The sequence below is a fragment of the Danio rerio genome, chromosome 22 (genome assembly GCF_049306965.1).
Source record: "Danio rerio strain Tuebingen ecotype United States chromosome 22, GRCz12tu, whole genome shotgun sequence".
Classification (NCBI taxonomy): Eukaryota; Metazoa; Chordata; class Actinopteri; order Cypriniformes; family Danionidae; genus Danio; species Danio rerio.
In genome coordinates, this window is record NC_133197.1 from 37,440,371 (window position 1) to 37,460,367 (window position 19,997).

General features: G+C 34.8%; 2 protein-coding genes across 4 annotated transcripts; both read right to left on the reverse strand.

The window, feature by feature from the left end:
- Positions 1-1,477: 1,477 nt before the first annotated feature.
- On the reverse strand, positions 1,478-7,686 carry si:ch211-276k2.1. Of its 2 annotated transcripts, XR_012397452.1 has the most exons (3): positions 5,615-7,686; positions 2,009-3,109; positions 1,478-1,880 (listed from the first exon to the last, which is right to left on the reverse strand). XR_012397452.1 is itself a non-coding variant. In NM_001128720.2 (2 exons), the coding sequence occupies exons 1-2, from the start codon at positions 5,755-5,757 to the stop codon at positions 2,767-2,769; spliced, it is 486 nt and encodes a 161-aa protein (NP_001122192.1). In that variant the 5' UTR covers positions 5,758-5,802; the 3' UTR covers positions 2,557-2,766. The 2 variants fall into 2 exon arrangements, 1 of the variants encoding a protein (NP_001122192.1); NM_001128720.2 differs by lacking the exon at positions 1,478-1,880 and having other exon boundaries at positions 2,557-3,109; positions 5,615-5,802.
- si:ch211-276k2.2 lies at positions 7,638-19,993 on the reverse strand. 2 transcript variants are annotated; one of them, XM_068216343.2, is made up of 3 exons: positions 19,668-19,993; positions 11,985-12,253; positions 7,749-8,197 (listed from the first exon to the last, which is right to left on the reverse strand). In XM_068216343.2, the coding sequence occupies exons 2-3, from the start codon at positions 12,128-12,130 to the stop codon at positions 7,855-7,857; spliced, it is 489 nt and encodes a 162-aa protein (XP_068072444.1). In that variant the 5' UTR covers positions 12,131-12,253; positions 19,668-19,993; the 3' UTR covers positions 7,749-7,854. The 2 variants fall into 2 exon arrangements, with proteins under 2 accessions (NP_001373747.1, XP_068072444.1); NM_001386818.1 differs by lacking the exon at positions 19,668-19,993 and having other exon boundaries at positions 7,638-8,197; positions 11,985-12,341.
- Positions 19,994-19,997: the final 4 nt, after the last annotated feature.

Sequence of the window (19,997 nt, forward strand, 5' to 3'; positions counted from 1 at the left end):
GCTGACGTCACAGGTGCGCGCCCTGAAGGCAGTGTAGTCCGTTTATAGCCTAATTTAGCTTTTCGATCTTTGCGTTTGCATTTAAGATCCAAAAGTGTACAAAGTTGTATTTTCGTGTGAGGATTATCCGGCTGGACAAAACGTGTAAGTGTAATGAACAGTGTTTGAACACCAAGTTTATTATTCGCAATCTTCGAAAAGCCTATGGGAAAATCCTATAGGGATTTTATCGAGGGAACCAGTCTTATGCTAGCAGCCGATTCGCCTACAAGGTGACGTCATAATTCCTCCACTCTATAGAGCTGATTTCCATGGATCCCACTGTTAAAATGGCCAACTTTACAGCAGAAAAAAAGGTGTTTACAACCTGGTACAAAGAGCGATTCTGGTTTATATAGCTAATATTACCCTTCATGACAACTGTAAGAGGGGTGAATTTTTATAACTCCATTTCGCTTATATATATATATATATATATATATATATATATATATATATATATATATATATATATATATATATATATATATATATATATATACATATATATATATATATTTATATATATATATATATATATATATATATATATATATWTTTATATATATATATATATTTTATATATATATATATATATATATATATATATATATATATATATATTTATATATATATATATATATATATTTATATATATATATATATATATATATATATATATATATATATATATATATATATTTATATTTATATATATATTTATATATATATATATATATATTTATATATATATATATTTATATATATATATATATATATATATATATATATGTATATATATATATATATATATATATATATATATATATATTTATATATATATATATATATATATATGTATGTATATATATATTTATATATATATATATATATATATGTATGTATATATATATTTATATATATATATATATATATGTATGTATATATATATATATATATATATATATATATATATATGTATGTATATATATATATATATATATATATATACATATATATATATATATATATATATATATATATATATATATATATATATATATATACTGTATATATATATATAAATACATATATACACACACACACATATATATATATATATATATATATATATATATATATATATATATATATATATTTATATATATATATATATATATATGTATACATATATATATATATATATATATATATATATATATATATATATATATATATATATATATATATATATATGTATACATATATATATATATATATATATATATATATATATATATATATATATATATATATATATATATATATATWTTTATATATATATATATATATATATATTCCACTGGTTAATCAATCGCGAATGTTTAGTTTTCTTGGATGGATACAAAAAAAGTGTAAAAGTATGATAATAATAGTATTCAAAGTCAAAGTCAGCTTTATTGTCAATTCAGCCACATGTACAAGACATACAGAGAATCGAAATTGCGTTACTCTCAGACCCAAGGTGCTTAACATTAATATAAAAAATATATATAAAAAATTCATGTGTTATTCATGTGTCACCACCAAATATACCTGGGCGGCCCGCCCAAGTAAAGTCTATGTCAGCCACATGTACAAGACATACAGAGAATCGAAATTGCGTTACTCTCAGACCCAAGGTGCTTAACATTAATATAAAATATATATATAAAAAATTCATGTATTATTCATGTGTCACCACCAAATATACCTGGGCGGCCCGCCCAAGTAAAGTCTATGTCAGGGGTGTCAAACTCAATTCCTGGAGGGCCGAAGCCCTGCACAGTTTAGTTCCAACCCTGCTCCAACACACTTACCTGTGGGTTTCAAACAAGCCTGAAGGACTCAATTACTTTGATCAGGTGTGTTTAATTAGGGTTGGAACTAAACTGTGCAGAGCTGCGGCCCTTTTGGAACTGAGTTTGACGCCTGTGGTCTATGTGTAGGATTTGGAAGCACTGGTGTGGTATGACAGGGTATAGATGTGGTCTTTCTCTCTGAGACGGCTGTTAAACTGACGCTGATTCAAGCTTCTGGATCAGTTAAAATAAGTTTGCTATTGCCATCCAGTGGACACAATTGGAACAGCAGTATATTTTATTGAAAAATTGCAGCTCATAGATTCCTCTCGCATGTTGCGTCAGATTAGTTGGCGGGCCTGATCCAGCCCGCTAGCCATACGCTTGACACCCCTGCACTAGACGGATGTGCATGATTATTCATTGTTAGTTAGGAATGAGTTAATGGTAATGTGCCCCTCTAAGTATAGTCATAGCATACATTTCAATTCATGTTGGTTATGTTTAGCTAAAACTAAAGTATTAATTCAAAAACATGAACTTAAAAAGTATTTCCCAGTACTGGGTTGCAGCTGGAAGGGCATCAGCTGTGTAAAACATATGCTGGATAAGTTGGCGATTCATTCCGCTGTGGCAACCCCTGATAAATAAAGGGTCTAAGCCGAATGAAAATGAATGAACTAACAAGTAATTTAAAGTAGCTTTTATTCATACATGAACCTATGTTAAAGTTAACGTTAGTTCTTAATTAGCGCATGACTTAACTCGTCTGTAATAACGTTTAATTAACATATCAGTACAGTACATCATTATTCATGTACTGTTACTGTAAAGTGTTACCAACAATTTGAGTACAAATTCATTAACTTCATCGATTCATTCACAGTTAATTGGCCTGACTGCAGCGGCCGAGTCGACAGGCTTCACAATGAGCTGTTTCGTGTGGCCCATCAATCCTGCCATTGAACACTGGGGGTCTGTTTGTCTCTCCCAGGTTTTCCCTGTAGCATCTCATGCGGATCTTTTTAACTAGTTTCTCCATCAGCACATCCATGTTTTCCACTGGGAACTGTGGACGCTCCCACTGCGGTGCCGAGCACGTCTTGCACTCCTGTTTGAAGCCCCGCAGTTTAATGGTTCCTCGTCTCGATGCCGTGTTCAGGTTGAAATGAAACACCACCTTCACTTTCGAAGACCCCCAGCCTCGTCTACACAGGGAACACCTGAACCTACAAATGAAATACAGAACTGATCTGTTCATTTACTCACACTCACTTGCGTGATTTTGTAATGATTAACCAGATTAGACTAACTTTGGATGTTGGATATGCTAAGATACATAAATTAGCATGAAATGGCAAGCTGCTATTAGGTTTCTAACATGAATTAGCACATTTTTAGCATATATGTTGTATCGATTAATATGTTGCTTGTAAGGACTATCATGCTGCTAACATATGCTTATATGATCTGTCACTGATCTTAACGATTTGATGCTGGATATGCTAAGCTACATGAATTAGCATGTTTGTAGCAGAAAATAGCATGCTGCTAATAGGCTTCTAATATGAATTAGCACATATTAGCATTGAACAATTGTAGAATTTAATGATTTTATTAATAATAACTGATCTGTTTGTGCATTTACTCGCACTCATTGATGTGATTTTGTAATGATTAACCAGATTAGACTTATGTTTTGATGTTAAATATGCTAAGCTACATGAATAAGCATGTTTGTAGCACAAAATAGCATGCTGCTAATAGGTTTTGAACATGAATTAGCATATTTTTAGCATATGTTGCATTGATTAGTATGTTGCTAGTAAGGACTGCCATGTTGCTAACACTTGCTTATATGATCTGTCACTGATCTTAACGTGTTGATGTTGGATATGCTAAGCAACATGAATTAGCATGTTTGTAGCACAAAATAGCATACTGCTAATAGGTTTCTAACATGAATTAGCACATACTAGCATTGAATAATTGTAGAATTAAATGATTTTATTATTAATAACTGATCTGTTTGTGCATTTACTCACACTCATTGCTGTGATTTTGGAATGACTAGCCAGATTAGACTAACGTTTGAATGATGGATATGCTAAGCTACATTAATTAGCATGTTACTAGCACAAAATAGCATGCTTCTAACAGGTTTCCCACATGAATTAGCACACTTTAACATATTTCTTGCATTAATATGTTGTAAGCAAGGATTGCCATGTTGCTAGCACATGATTTATCATTAATAACTGATCTGTTTGTGTATTTACTCACATTCGCGTGTTTTTAAAAAAAAAAAAAAACCTGATTAGATGAACGTTTATGCTAAGCTACATGAATTAGCATGTTTCTAGTATGAAGTAGCATGCTGCTAACAGGTTTCTAACATGAATTAGCACATTTTTTGCACGTATATGTTGTAAGTAAGAATTGGCATGTTGCTTATACATTGCTTATTTGATTCACCACATTAATTGCATGAATTAGCATGTTGTCAGTATGTTATAGCATGACTTCCCTATTAAAAAATCCAGCTTAAACCAGCCTAGGCTGGTTGGTTGGTTTTAGCTGGTTTTAGAGGGGTTTTGGCCATTTCCAGTCTGGTTTCCAGTCATTTTCAGCCTGGTTTTAGCTGGTCAGGCTGGGAAAAGACCAGCTAAAACCAGCTTGATCAGCCTAACCAGGCTGGGAGCCCAGCCAAAACCAGCTATGTCCAGCTAAAACCATGCTGGTCAAGCTGGTTTTTGCTGTATTTAGCTGGTGATTTTTTAGCCTGACCAGCTAAGACCAGGCTGGAAATGGCTGAAAACCAGCCTGGAAATGGCCAAAACCCCTCTTAAACCAGGCTAGTCGACCAGCTAAAACCAGCCTAGGCTGGTTTAAGCTGGATTTCTCATTAGGGTTAGCCTGTTGTTAGCATGAATAAACACGTTGTAAACATGTTTTAATGTTGCTAACATGCTTAAATCATAATAGCATAGTGCTATCACGAAATAAAACATTGTAAATATGTTTTCAGATTGTTTTTTTTTTTTTTTTTGTAGAAATACATGTTAAAGTGTACTTTGGTCAATCGTGGCCAAGTGGTTAAGAGTCAGACTTGACCAATTCAAATCCCAATGTCAATTTAACAGTTTACAAACATTTTTTTAAGAGTATTCATGATTTTGTACAAATTCTATGTATTATTTTTTCTTAGTCTCTGTTAAAAATATATCAAAAGTGAATGTTTTCTGTCTCTAAGCTAAATTAGTATCATAAAATGAAATATTTATCTAAAGCCTTAAATTGGTTTAATATAGTTCATGTTAAACCAGCATATTCTATGCATTATGAAAAAAAGACACTTTTTTTTTACACGTTTTGTAACACGTTAAGTGCTTTAAATAAACAAAGATAGCACTTACAGTAGATTCAAGTACCAATACTCACTATTAACTAGTTACTTACCTATTATTAAGACATTGGCTGTTTATTATTATTTATTAAGCACATATTCTGCATGATTTTTTTATACATTGTCAATTCTACCCATAACCCAATTATTACCTTGATTACCTACTACTAACTATTAATAAGCAGCAAATTATTAAATTATCGAAGCAAAAGTCACAGTTAATGGTTCATTAATAGTGTCATATCATAGTATCGTATTTCCTAATATAAAATATATCAACACTGAAGAAAGAAGACATGCTTGATATCCTTTGAATCTGTGCTCTTACTGTGCGAAAGAGCCAGAGATGTACTGATGCCAAGATGGAGCTGCTCCGTTTTCTTCAATAGTCTCATCAATTTCAATGGTCCAAGCGTCCCCATGAAGCTCTCCTGCTTTCTTCTGCAAAGCACTGTTCCACACGTATGCCATGTCTTTTTCTTCACTGCAGTCTGATGGGAATGATGCTCTGCCTTATCACCTACTGTATATACTCACTCCCTTCACAAGAAACAAAACTGAAACTTACAGGTAAGTTGCTGTTTTCCACAACACAAAAGAGAAAGTATTGGAGACAGTGATTATGAACTAGGGCAGAATAAGAAATCATGACTTACAAAAACCTATTTCCTTTGCGAACATTTGAAGACTTAACAACAACAGCAACAAAAAACTCCCCTTCTTACTCTAGTTCTTACTTCTGTGAGCACTAACAGTTCCTTTGTATAAGTAACACTTCATATTGCCTCTAAATGTTGAATCGCTGTATGCCTCATTTGTACTGTTACAATGAATGAATATGGTATTTATTATATTACCTACAGTAAGTATGGCTGTATTTCGTTTAACCCAGAAAATGTAGTCTCGTGGACGTTTCTAGAGACAGCGAGATACATCCCGGGAGGTATGTATTTTTGCAGGTTTTGTTTTCGTGAATCCACAATAGGCCACTGTGTGTAATTTATTTGCCTCTCAAATGTCTCTCGCTAGTTCCGTTCACGCCTGCGCTGTTCTTGCATGAACCCACCAGAAACCGCTGAATGATTGATTGGGCGACCGGCCAATCGAGCAACCCACTCTCCGCCTTCCCTTAACCCAACTAATTTTACTTATTGACCCGCCCACCCGCTTACTTCCCTAAACCCAACCAACAGTTTACAAAAGCCGTCCAGAAAAAAAAGCCCTCATCTGATTTTTACCATATTTTTAGATTTTACCACATTCTCGGCCTTTTTTTCACTTGTTCATTATATTTTTTGGATTCTGTTTTTGTCCTACCTGATTTTTGAAACTGGACCCAAATCCGGTTGTCGTTGTTGTTGTGGTCAACTCCTCTCTGCGTCTCAAGTCCACCGATGTACACGATGAGCTAACTGGACAAACTGGTTGCAGCGGGATAGCCCTCCACACGGAGGTAAGCTGTCAGCTGGTAAGCGTTCAAAGGAACAACGTCATTCTGCCGTAATGCAGCCATACGTACCTCCGGCTACATAATTCGTGGTCTCCAGAAACATCCGCGGGACTACGTTTTCAGAATGAGCCTGTGTTGATTTTGTTTTTATAGCGGGACAGTATTACGTTATTCTTTTTCGCGCTTACCAGCTGACCCCTTACCTCTGCATCAATGGCCTTCCTGCTGTTACCTGTTTGTCTAGTAGCTCGCCATGTATGTTGGCAGACTTAAGACGTAGAGAGGAGTTGGTCTCGATGACGGGGTTCGAGTCCGGCGAAGAACCATTCCAGAAACCAGGTGAGAAAAAAACCAAAGCCAAAAAATAAAATAAACAATAACAGGGTGAGAACGTGGTAAAATCTGAAAACATAGTCAAAATCAGACGAGGGCTTTTCTCTTTCTGGATTGCATTTAAAAACAGTCAGTTGAGTTTAGGAAAGTGGGTGGGCGCTGGTCAATCTGTGCTTTTGAAAACACTATTGGTTGGGTTTAGAGAAGGAGGAGGAGGGTGAGTCAGTCGTTAAGTCAGTCAACAGCGGCCTCTGGTAGATTTACGTGGGAAGAACAGGCTTGAATAGCAACCGCAAGAGATAGTTGAGACCTCAAAAAGCTTACACAGTGACCTCTGGTGGATTCGCGAAAGCAAAAACTGCAAAAAAACGTAGCACATTCCCACCTTTTTATTTACTTATTTTATTTTTTGGCTTCTGTTTTTGTCTTACCTGCTTTCTTAATTTCATATGCGGATGCATTTTCAGCAGCAACCCAGTACTGGGAAACACCTATAAACACACACACTAAGGAGAATTTTTGTTTACCCAATTCAACTATATCGCATGTCTTTGTACGGTGGGGGAAGCCGGAGCCCCTGGAGGAAACCCCCGTGAACACGGGAAATCAACAGCAATACAATGCAAATACTAATATAAAAGCAAACCCAATCTTTAATATCTCTAAAATATATGCTCTGTTTATTTCCTCAAGATTTATTTGTGTAAACATTGCATACATCATCAGCAGTGAAACGAGTTCATTTAATAAATTATCGAGAAATTTAAGTATTGGTGCAATCGTTCTCAGTTGGCCTGGCTGCAGATCCCGGATTGACAGGCTTCACAGTGTTGGCTTTCATGCGGGCCGTTAACTCTGCCGCTGAACACCGAGGGCCTGTTATTCTCTCCCAGGTTTTCACTATAGCATCTCATGCGGATCTTCTCAACAAGTCTCTCGATCAGCACATCGATGTTTTCCACAGCGAAGTTGGGATCTTCCATTCGAGCTTCATTGCATCGCCTGCACTTCTGTTTGAAGCGTCGCAGTTTAATGGTTCCTTCTCTTTTTGCTGCGTTCAGGTTGAAGTGAAACACCACCTGCACTCTTTTAGACACCCAGCCTCTTTTACACAGAGAACACCTGAACCTACAAATGAAGTGGAGAATGAATCGGTTTAGTGTTTTCTATTGTCATAAATCTGAATGTACTGCAGAACATCACAGAAACGAAAACAGCTGATGGAGTATACACTAACCTGTACACTAGTCAGTCACAAGGTGGCGCCAAACATCAAAAACGCAAGATCAAATTGAAATAATGTTGTATAACAGGCCCGGATTGGCTAATCGGGAGGACCGGGAGAATTCCCGGTGGGCCGGTCCGTTTTTTGGCCGCGAGGGCCGGTGTCCCTAGCTGCAGAATCTGTTGCTCTCAGCAGTCACACTTTTTAAATTTATTTATTTACTTGACCACAGCCTTTTTATTCATTATTTTACCGCAACTCTTCTCTTTTCATCTATTTTAATGATTATAAAATTCAGTTGTGCCTCCTTTCCAAGCACAGCTAATGTGGTCCAGCAGTTAGCACGTTAGATTAAGACGCTGTGGACCCGGGTTCGATCCTCGTTAGACTAACTTATTGTTTTCCTTTTTATTGTTAAGACATATAATACTGTTAGGGTTGTTGAACATTTGAAGTTCTAAAGCAGCTGTTTTCTCAAAAAAAGACGTGATAGTGTCATTAGAAACTGATTTGGAAATGACCTTATTTTAATATAGTCAGTCGTGAACTGAGGTGGGCCGGTCTGAGGCTTGAAACTCCAGGGCTGAAAAGGAGTCCCACTCCGGCCCTGTTGTATAATATTGTAATTAATTACATTTTATTACCAAAGTTATTCATTTAACATTGTTTTTGTTCACACTTGTTTGAAAATAGGCTTAATTTACAACTGTCCTAGAGTTAAACAGTATGTTTTGACCATTTTTGAAACCATTCAGAGGATCTTCAGTTCTGAAGGAAGCACTTTTAGCTTAGCTAAGATCATAGAATCAGATTAGACCATTACAGGGCTCGACAATAAGGACTGCCTGATGACCCGGGGCCAGCGTGCGTGACGCTCAGGCCAGTGCACTTATTGGTGACCGAGTGCTGATTGGTGACTGATTAGTGACTGAGTGCTGCCTTGTCACAAACGTTTGGCTGCGACTGCCTGTCAATTGCCTGCAAATACAATCTTAGGGGGATTTCACACACAGATGTTTGTTTTGGAATCTGTCTCGTTTCCCCACGGTTAGCTTGGCATATGTGAGTCCAGCAATTGCGCTCGGATCCGTGCCAAATCAATCAGTCCCGGATCGCCTGAATGAGGTGATCTGTGCTCGATTGAGCTGATCGATTGTAGTAAGAAAACAAAACTGTGCAACAAACTAACGACCCAGGCTATATCACAGTGTATTATGATTGAGTAATCACCACATATACGGCTATACGAAGAGAGAATGATGAGCAGGGCGGGATGTCATTCCTAACAACAAATGTGCACTTCATGTCTAATACGAAAGTGAAAGCATGCTGAAATATTACCGAGAGCTGTTTATCCGTTAGGAAAATTGACCGAAGTTACCATCTGATTATTTTTTCATATTTTAATCTTGTTATATGTGTGTTAGGCCTGTTGGTTTCTTCATTTCTGCACTGACAGCTCGAAAGGAAGATCAACATTGATCTGCTTCATGATTTGATGCAGTCTTGCTTTCTTTGCAGTCTTTTCTTTCTCTCTATAATTTAAGTCTGAAAATGAAATGAGGCTCTGTATGAGAAAGTCTGACCTCTTTGATTTATATTTGGTGACGATGTCTGTGGGTTGTTAAAATTAAAGTGCACATTTTCACTTATCAAATATTCTATACACAACTGGTCAATTGTTCGGGGTCAGTATGATTGTTTAATATGTTAAAATAAGCTTCTCCTGCTCACCACGGCTGCATTTATTATATCATAATACAGTACATATTGTAAAACTGTGAAATTGTTTTGCACTATAAAATAACTGTTCAAAAGTAGTTTATCATTTAATTTAATCATTTATTTCAGTGATTTTAAAGATGAATTTTCAGCTTTATTACTCCAGTCACGTGATCCTTCAGAAATCACTCTAATATTAATTGTAATTATTATTAATATTATTATTATTAATGGTAATAGTAATCAAAGCAATAATGTCTGGAGTAATAATTTTGTTTAAAAGATTTATTTAAAATTGTAATAAATATTTACAATTTATTTTACATTTAATGAACTTGATGGACTGAATATTTTTCCTTTAATAAAAACATGAAAAAACTAATAAAACTGTCCCCAAACTTTTGGCCGGTAGCATATATATTCCTCATTTACAACACGACATGTTTGCTATTGCAGCCCGTCTTTTTTCTGCAACCGGGGACCCGTGTGACTTCATGTGTGACGTAGGTCGGTAATTGGTCTATAGCCTAAACTTAACATAAAAGGCCTTAATTCTGATTGGCTGACTGCAATGTTGTTGCAGGATCAACACAGATGTCCATCCAGGGGTCTGTTCTTCGTACCTCGCTTAAATGATCTGAGATTATTTGGCAGATCCTGGATCTTTTAATCTTGATAACTGATCTCTCGCTAATTTGGTTCTTCAAACAAGTTCGCGAATCAGATTAGAATGTCTGGATGAACTGATCTGAGATCGCTGCGTTTGTTGTTAAGGACAGATCTATCGATCCTCGAAATCATGATCAGCAATGCAACGATTGGCTGACGGCACAGCAGCGTAATGACATCATCTGATTAATATTCAATTATCCATTTGAGCAAAATTACATCAAATTAGCAGTAAACGGCTTGTTAAATATGACACGCAGTAACTTCACATTTGTTGTGAGCTGCAGGCTTTACACTTTCATTTGTCAAGACAAGAGTATTCATCATGTATTTCAATGCAAATCAATGTATTTAGTTCTTCATTTAGAAAAGATTTTCTTTATTACAGTAACCGTTTTTTAATCGGTGTAAAGAATAACTGGTTGTTTACAAAAGCATTTTGATATTGGTAAAGGCGTCTGCAACTTTTGTGAAGCATCAAATCACCGGCATATTAACTATCAAAACATGTTTATGACCGCATAAATGTATTATTGCTTTAAAAAAAGTCACATATTCTGCATTTCTATTATACACAATTTGTACTAAAGCGATCTAAAAAGTTCATATCAATAAGTTTTCTCTTTGCACCACCAGGTGGCAGCCTTTGTACTTTCATTTCGAGGGTGCAGATTGCATACGTTTTATTAATATGTATAACTTTATTTATTTTATTAATTACTATAACTTTTATATATATAGTTAAAAAATATTTACTATTTTCCCAAGTGTATATAACTACTACTGTAAGAAAATATCAGAACTCGGTACATACTTTCTGTATTATCTTTGCTTGAACTGAGCCGATCTAATCCTGTTTATATGATTTGAACCTGCTCCCGATCAGGTTTGACCTAGCAGAACTGTTGCCATGACAACAACTCTCGGATCAGCTTTGAAGAACGAAACGATCCTGGATCGTGTCAAATCGTCAATATCCAAATCCAGCTAACTGAGTAATCCACGTACGAAGAACGGACCCCAGGAACACGTCCTACTTAATAAAATTGGGTTGGTGGGTGATATTAAAAGTGGTTTCTGAAATGTTGGCAAAATGTGCATTATTAATCCTATTCTTGGACCAGATTTAAATGGCAGTACAAGTGATGAAACAACACCATACACAAATTTCATTTCACATTTACCTCAAGCAATTTCAAGTATCTGTGTTTGCTTTCAAGTACTTTCCTGGCATCGAATCATGTCTGAAATTCAAGTATTATCAAGAAGTGTTTGAACCCTGTTTATTGTGTGCCCTACCTTGCGAAGGATCCAGAAATGTATTGGTACCAGTCCCGAGCCTGTCTATGTGGCTCAATAGAGTCATCAATGGTAATGTGCCATGTGTCCTCATGAAGATCGCTGGATTTCTCCCGCAGAGAACTTTCCCACAGCATGGACGCCATTACTTTTATCCCCAGAGCGAGCAGGAGTGATGTTCTGCCCTGTTATCCTCCTCCTCTGAATATATACTGTACAGCTGATCTCTCCATTCACAGGAAACGAAACTGAAACTGAGTATCCTGTTTCTGGTACACAAAAGTGAACTCTGCTTTACAAGTCAAACTAATAGAGACTGCACTTTGACAGACAGGACTTTTGACGATAGTGGACTTTCATCTGTTATCTAACACGTATATGGTACTGTATATTTTACTGTATGTGTATGAAGGCCTATAAAAATAACTCAAGAGCTCTGTTAGCACTACTAAGTTTAATACATTATTGTAATTTAAAAATTCTAAAATGCTGATTAGACTAAAACGTTTAAGGTGCCGGAATAATTTGATTAATGCCGAGGTCAGACTGCATGATTTTCAAAGTAGTCATGTCACAGATGTTTTCACACTGCATGACTATCTGGGCTAGCGTTTCGTCGCTGCTTTGTTTACACTGCAAAATGGATTGGCGACAGGGACTTTCACATTGCATGACTTTACTATAGGAAGAATCGCCGACAACTTCGTCCAAACTACGCCTCACAGCCAAAAACACGCAGTATATCTTTTGTTATTAACTACATAATGAGAAAGAAGCCTTTAATGGGGTAGAAAATGTACATATTTGCTCACCTGGGTTTAAAGGGAATTAGCCATTTCTCCTCAACGTTGATAATAAACTAATTTCTTTCTGTATGAAACGTCAAACAGACACGGGTGCTCCTGAGTCCTGTCAAACCTCCACTGGTTTTTCCTCCATTTCGTGGGTCCAAATAAACCGAAAAAGAGCACTGTTAACTTCTCCCCCAGCCTCCCGCTGGCCGGCAGCAGGTATACACACACGAACACACACAAGTGAATGCCGCTCTCTCATTGGCTGTAGGCGATCGCTGATGTTATTTTCAGTCAAAACTCAATTCACACGGCATGATTTGAATCGCCGACAGCTCCAGATATTCAGCATGCCAAATATCTTGCAGGCATCGGCGACTCATCGGCGATTCTCTCAGATCGCGTCTTTGATAGTTCATACTGTGTGATCGTCACTCACGTGCACGAGCAGCGATTTGCCTGTGATTTCAGGCATTTGTCGGCGATTTCTCAAAACCTGTCGGCGAGCCAAAATCGGGGCTAAAATCACGATAATTACATCTATTTAAAAATGCAGCTAATTTAAAGGTAAATATATCTGTCAGTTACTCTAAAACAGCATCTAACTTGTAGCAACCGAAAGAAATTAAGTTAACTCATTTTTTTTCACACTAATAGAGTTGTTTTGTATTTTTAAGTCCACACACTGATGATTTGTGTTATCTTTTGTATTGATAATATTGCACAGTACGTGTTTTTGTTTTGTAAAACAATGCAAAGCTGTGGTTTAATATGAATAAAAAGAAATACCGAAAAACAACAATGTTGTTGTTGAATGTATTTCTTACAAGCATGAACAGTAAATTTGAAAACAAAAAATGTAACAATTTCGACTACTTAATTTATTTGAGGTTCTAAACTTGAAAACGTGCATGTAGTTAAGTGCATCACACTGGATTTGTCTTCAGGTTTTTGCTATGTAAAAATGCCTCTGATTGAAGAGGAAAAGATTTGGCATAACATAATAGAGTTTGTTGTCTAAACTTCATTTTGTTAGATGTTGTCGTAACGTGAATATATTAATGCAAACTGTTGCGTTAATTTTTTTGTTTTGTATAACAATATTGGGGCGAGGCAGTGGCGCAGTAGGTAGTGCTGTCGCCTCACAGCAAGAAGGTCGCTGGTTCGAACCTCGGCTCAGTTGGCGTTTCTGTGTGGAGTTTGCATATTCTCCCTGCCTTTGCGTGGGTTTCCTTCGGGTGCTCCGGTTTCCCCCACAGTCCAAAGACATGCGGTACAGGTGAATTGGGTAGGCTAAATTGTCCGTAGTGTGTGAATGTGTGTGGATGTTTCCCAGAGATGGGTTGCGGCTGGAAGGGAATGTGTAAAACTTTGCTGGATAAGTTGGCGGTTTATTCTGCTGTGGCGACCCCGAATTAATAAAGGGACTAAGCCGACAAGAAAATTAATGTATAACAATATTTTTTTTAGAGGGTAGACAGTGTTTCTGTAGATATCATAATGTCAAATTTAAGACTTTTCAAGACCTTTTTAAGACCATTAAGTATTAAACTTAAGACCTATATTACAATATCAAAAACACGCATACAAATAAAGAGAAAATATATATACTTGACGCGTTCGGGTAGGGTAAGTTATTGTATACGTAAGTTATCGAGTAGGCAAGTTATTGTATACCGATGGTTTGATCTGTAGACTATTGAAAAAAATATTTAGCTTAAAGGGGCTAATAATTTTGACCTTAAAAATTAATTAAAAACTGCTTTTATTCTAGCCGAAATAAAGCAAATGAGACTTTCTCCAGAGTAAAAAATATTATCAGACATACTGTGAAAATGAAAAATAAATTCAAAGGGGGACTAATAATTTTGACTTCAACTGTATATATATATATATATATATATATATATATATATATATATATATATATATATATATATAATGCACATCTTATATTGTCATGTCACAATTTTTTTTTAAATATGCATATGCAATTGTTTTTATAAATGATAAATGCCCTTTAGTTGACAAATACATGTCAAATTCTGTGGACTGATTTATACAGAACTGTTGGGTTTATGTACAGTATGAGCAACTGTTATTAAATTACCTAAATAATTAAAATAATCCATTACCTTCACTGGAAAAGTAATCTAAAACAGCATTTACTTTGTAACTGATTACACCCAACACTGGTGAAACGTTTTTTTTAATTTTACATTTTTTTTTAAATTATAATATTTTAACAGTACAAAAAATCCGTGCCACAGGGGGTAAGCATAAATCAAATACAAATCTACAAAATGTACATATGTAATAATCAAATAAATACATTGTGGTGTTCACAAAGTGCGTAGGGCTTTCTTATTTAGAGTCTCTGATACTACTAATATATAATAATAATTCAGTCATCAACACCTTAAAATGCGGTTTCTTATTGGTGAATTTACATTTATGAATGTACAATTTTTTTTTTTAGCAAAATGATTAAATTAAATAACAATTTTCCTCTTGAGTAGGGTACATAGAAAAGGGTACGGATAGCCTTATTATTACTCTTGGTATATCTAGTAAAACAGGTTTTGCCAACATATAATTTAGTTATATCAAAAGACGATGCATCAAAAGCATGGACTTGAATAAATTGAACCAAAGTTGAAAACTCTAGTTGGGTAATTGAGATTTTGTAATAAGAGAGGAATTCATTGTAAGAAAACAGTATACCTTCTTTATTATATAACTGAATAACTAGATTAATTTTGTTTTCAAATATAAAAAAAAAAGAGATTTGCGCTTGTATGAAATGTGTCTATTATTCCAAATGAAATAGCGATGTGGGGAGAACACTGGTGAAACGTCTTAGAGCAGGGGTCAACAATCTCGGTCCTGGAGGGCCGGTGTTCCTGCAGGGTTTAGCTCCAACTTGCCTCAACACACCTGCCTGGATGTTTCAAGTACACCTAGTAAGACCTTGATTGGCTTGTTCAGGTGTGTTTGATCAGGGTTGGAGTTAAAATCTGCAGGACACCGGCCCTCCAGGAACAAGTTTGGTGACCCCTGTCTTAGAGTGAAATGGTTATTGTTTTGGCTCCATCTGCTGGACACCGCGGTACATGCAAGCTGTATAAATGAGCAATAGAAATATCAAGAGATAATAATCAGCTCATCTGCAAAACCTGTGTGATCATTTTAATTCTTAACGTTTTAGGTCCATTTGTTTCTTCCATTACTTTAATTTCAGTTGCTCTTGCTTTTTTCTTGAAAATTTCTTTTTCCCCAGGAAAGTAACATTCATTAATAATTTTTTTTTTTTGGCTTAGTCCCTTTATTAATCAGGGGTTGCCACAGCGGAATGAACCACCAACTTATCCAGCATATGTTTTACGCAGCGGATGCCCTTCCAGCTGCAACCCAACATTGGAAAACACCCATACACAATCAGACCAAGGACAATTTAGCTTACCCAATTCACATGCACATATGTTTGGACTTGTGGAGGAAACCCACACAAACTCGGGGAGAACATGCAAACTCCACACAGAAACACCAACTGACCCAGCTGAGGCTTGAAGACCCGAGCCGAACGTCTTGCTGTGAGGCGACAATTCTACCCACAGTTGTGAGATTATATCTATTTCTAAGGAAAAAAGTAGAATTACAAGATATAAACAGAGCTGCAAGAAATAATTATAACCTAAAATCTACAAACTTGCAATTAGCAGAAATGAAAACGGCACTATGAAAACAACAACAAAACAGAATTGCGAGATATGAAATCAGAGATATTTTCTTTTGCATATTCACTTTACATTTAAAAAAAATGATGGGTTCATTTTTAAAACTACCTTTAAATGACTATTGAAAGTGGTTGAATATTAAGCCTTATATGATACAGCGATGATGCTTAATATGATGCATGTTATTTGACTGTTAATAAAATAAAACAAGTAAACACCTAACAAATGGGTTTGTCCACATTTCACCCAGCTTTAGAATAAAACAACCCAGCATTTTGTTTTAAGAGCCAGAAAATGTCCTATAATATTTTCTTACTTATTTGTTTTATTTAGGCTAGAATAAAAATATAAAAGGCTTTTTTCATCCCAACTGTTTTTTTTTTTTAAGGTCAATATTATTAGCCGCCTTAAGCAATATTTGTTTTGACTGTCTACAGAACATTAAGGTAATAATATTAAGGTGATTATGGGATACTGTGATGATGCTTAATGTGATGTGTGTTTGACTGTTAATATAATAAAACAGTAATTAAATTATGACATAATTTAAATAAACAGTTGGGGTGATCCATATTTGACCCAGCTATAGATTAAAACAACTCAGCATTTTTTTTAGGAGCCAATGTTTTTTTTTTTCTCATGGAGAAAGTCTTATTTGTTTTATTTTGGTTAGAATAAAAGCTAATAATGGCTTTTTTTCATCCCAATTGTTGGGTTTGACCCTATTTGACCCAGATTTGGGTTAAAACAATCAGGATTATAATCATTTCTGGCAACATGAAATTAGGATAAACGACAATGCGAGACAACCTTATTTTCCTTGTTTTTAAATCATATATATTATATATTATTATATATTTTCCAAATGATATACAGCAGAGGCAGGAATTATTCACAGTATTTCCTATAATATTTTTTCTTCTAAATAAAGTCTTATTTGTTTTATTTCGGCTAGAATAAAAGCGGTTTTAAATTGTTTTAAACTATTTTAAGGTCAATATTATTAGCCCCCTTAAGCAATATTTGTTTCGACTGTGTACAGAACATTAAGGTATTAATATGAAGCTAATTATGGGATAATGTGATGATGCTTAATGTGGTGTGTGTTCTTTGACTGTTAATAAATTAAAACAAATAAGAAAGTTACATTCTAAAAATAATAATAATAATAAAATTAAATACTTCAACTAAATGCTTTGGTTGGTCAATATTTGACCCAACTTTAGAACAAAACAACCCAGCATTTTGTTTTCAGAGCCAGAAGACGTCCTTTAATATTTTCTTTATTTGTTTTATTTAGGCTAGAATAAAAGCTAATGATGGCTTTTTTCATGCCAAATTTTGGGTTTGACCCAGATTTGGGTGAAAACAATTGGGATTATAATAATTTCTGGCAGCATATAAAATTAGGATAAACGAGTATGCGAGACAACCTTAATCTCCTTGTTTTTTATTACAGTATATATAATTATATATTTTCCAAATGATATACATCAGAGGCAGGAATTATTCACAGTATTTCCCATAATATTTTTATTCTGGAGAAAGTCTGATTTGTTTTATTTCAGCTAAAATAAAAGCAGATTTTAATTGTTTTAAACTATTTTAAGGTCAATATTATTAGCCCCCTTAAGCAATATTTGTTTCAACTGTGTACAGAACATTAAGGTATTAATATGAAGCTGATTATGGGATACTGTGATGATGCTTAATGTGGTGTGTGTTCTTTGACTGTTAATAAAATAAAACAAATAAGAAAGTTACATTCTAAAAATAATAATAAAATTAAATACTTCAACTAAACGTTTTGGTTGGTCAATATTTGACCCAACTTTAGAACAAAACAACCCAGCATTTTGTTTTCAGAGCCAGAAGACGCCCTATAATATTTTCTTTATTTGTTTTATTTCGGCTAGAATAAAAGCTAATGGTGGCTTTTTTCATCCCAAATTTTGGGTTTGACCCAGATTTGATTGAAAACAATTGGGATTATAATCATTTCTGGCAGCATATAAAATTAGGATAAACGAGTATGCGAGACAACCTTAATCTCCTTGTTTTTTATTACAGTATATATAATTATATATTTTCAAAATGATATACAGCAGAGGCAGGAATTTTTCACAGTATTTCCTATAATATTTTTTATTCTGGAGAAAGTCTGATTTGTTTTATTTCAGCTAAAATAAAGGCAGATTTTAATTGTTTTAAACTATTTTAAGGTCAATATTATTAGCCCCCTTAAGCAATATTTGTTAAGACTGTGTACAGAACATTAAGGTATTAATATGAAGCTGATTATGGGATACTGTGATGATGCTTAATGTGGTGTGTGTTCTTGGACTGTTAATAAAATAAAACAAATAAGAAAGTTACATTCTAAAAATAATAATAAAATTAAATACTTCAACTAAACGTTTTGGTTGGTCAATATTTGACCCAACTTTAGAACAAAACAACCCAGCATTTTGTTTTCAGAGCCAGAAGACGTCCTATAATATTTTCTTTATTTGTTTTATTTAGGCTAGAATAAAAGCTAATGATGGCTTTTTTCATGCCAAATTTTGGGTTTGACCCAGATTTGAGTGAAAACAATTGGGATTATAATCATTTCTGGCAGCATATAAAATTAGGATAAACGAGTATGCGAGACAACCTTAATCTCCTTGTTTTTTATTACAGTATATATAATTATATATTTTCAAAATGATATACAGCAGAGGCAGGAATTTTTCACAGTATTTCCCATAATATTTTTTCTTCTGGAGAAAGTCTGATTTGTTTTATTTCAGCTAAAATAAAAGCAGATTTTAATTGTTTTAAATTATTTTAAGGTCAATATTATTAGCCCCCTTAAGCAATATCTGTTTTGACTGTCTACAGAACATTAAGGTATTAATATGAAGCTGATTATGGGATACTGTGATGATGCTTAATGAATGTAATGTGTGTTCTTTATTAAAATAAAACAATAAAAAAGTTAAATTCTAATAACAAATGACATATTTCAACCAAACTGTTGGGTTTGTCCGTATTTGACCCAGCTTTGAATTAAAACAACCCATAATTTTTTTCTCAAGACAGTTACTGGAATAAACGCAATCAATGGAAAGCGAGTGAGAGAACACGGGGGCTCATCTACAATAAACGCTTACCCAGCACATCTGCGGTGGATGGAGAGGAAAACATCTCACTATAAACTCAAAGCAAGTGAAACTAGCGAACGGGTGAAATAGGTTTGGCCCACAGTTCTTCTTTTTAATAGGCCATATCGCGCTCCTCATTAGATATTCAGGCCTGTGTGGGCGCTGGAAAGTGTTGCTACTCAAGGTAGGCTACCTCTGCATGTTTCGCGGTTTCAAATGTTCGGTTTTGATGCGCGCAGAACATTTCTGAGAGAAAGAAAAAGCTCTTCTCCAGCTCTCAGTACATGCAGGATGACTCCATACACACTCCTACTCAACTGCCAACACACACACACACAC

What these genes read in the sequence shown, in the direction of transcription:
- si:ch211-276k2.1 (NM_001128720.2), bottom strand. Translation starts at nt 5,757, where the DNA reads ATGGCATACGTGTGGAACAGTGCTTTGCAGAAGAAAGCAGGAGAGCTT. An exon ending in ATCTCTGGCTCTTTCGCACA is followed by an intron (nt 3,110 to 5,614) that starts GTAAGAGCACAG and finishes TTTCATTTGTAG; the next exon opens with GTTCAGGTGTTCCCTGTGTA.
- si:ch211-276k2.2 (NM_001386818.1), bottom strand. Translation starts at nt 12,130, where the DNA reads ATGGCGTCCATGCTGTGGGAAAGTTCTCTGCGGGAGAAATCCAGCGAT. An exon ending in ATTTCTGGATCCTTCGCAAG is followed by an intron (nt 8,198 to 11,984) that starts GTAGGGCACACA and finishes CTTCATTTGTAG; the next exon opens with GTTCAGGTGTTCTCTGTGTA.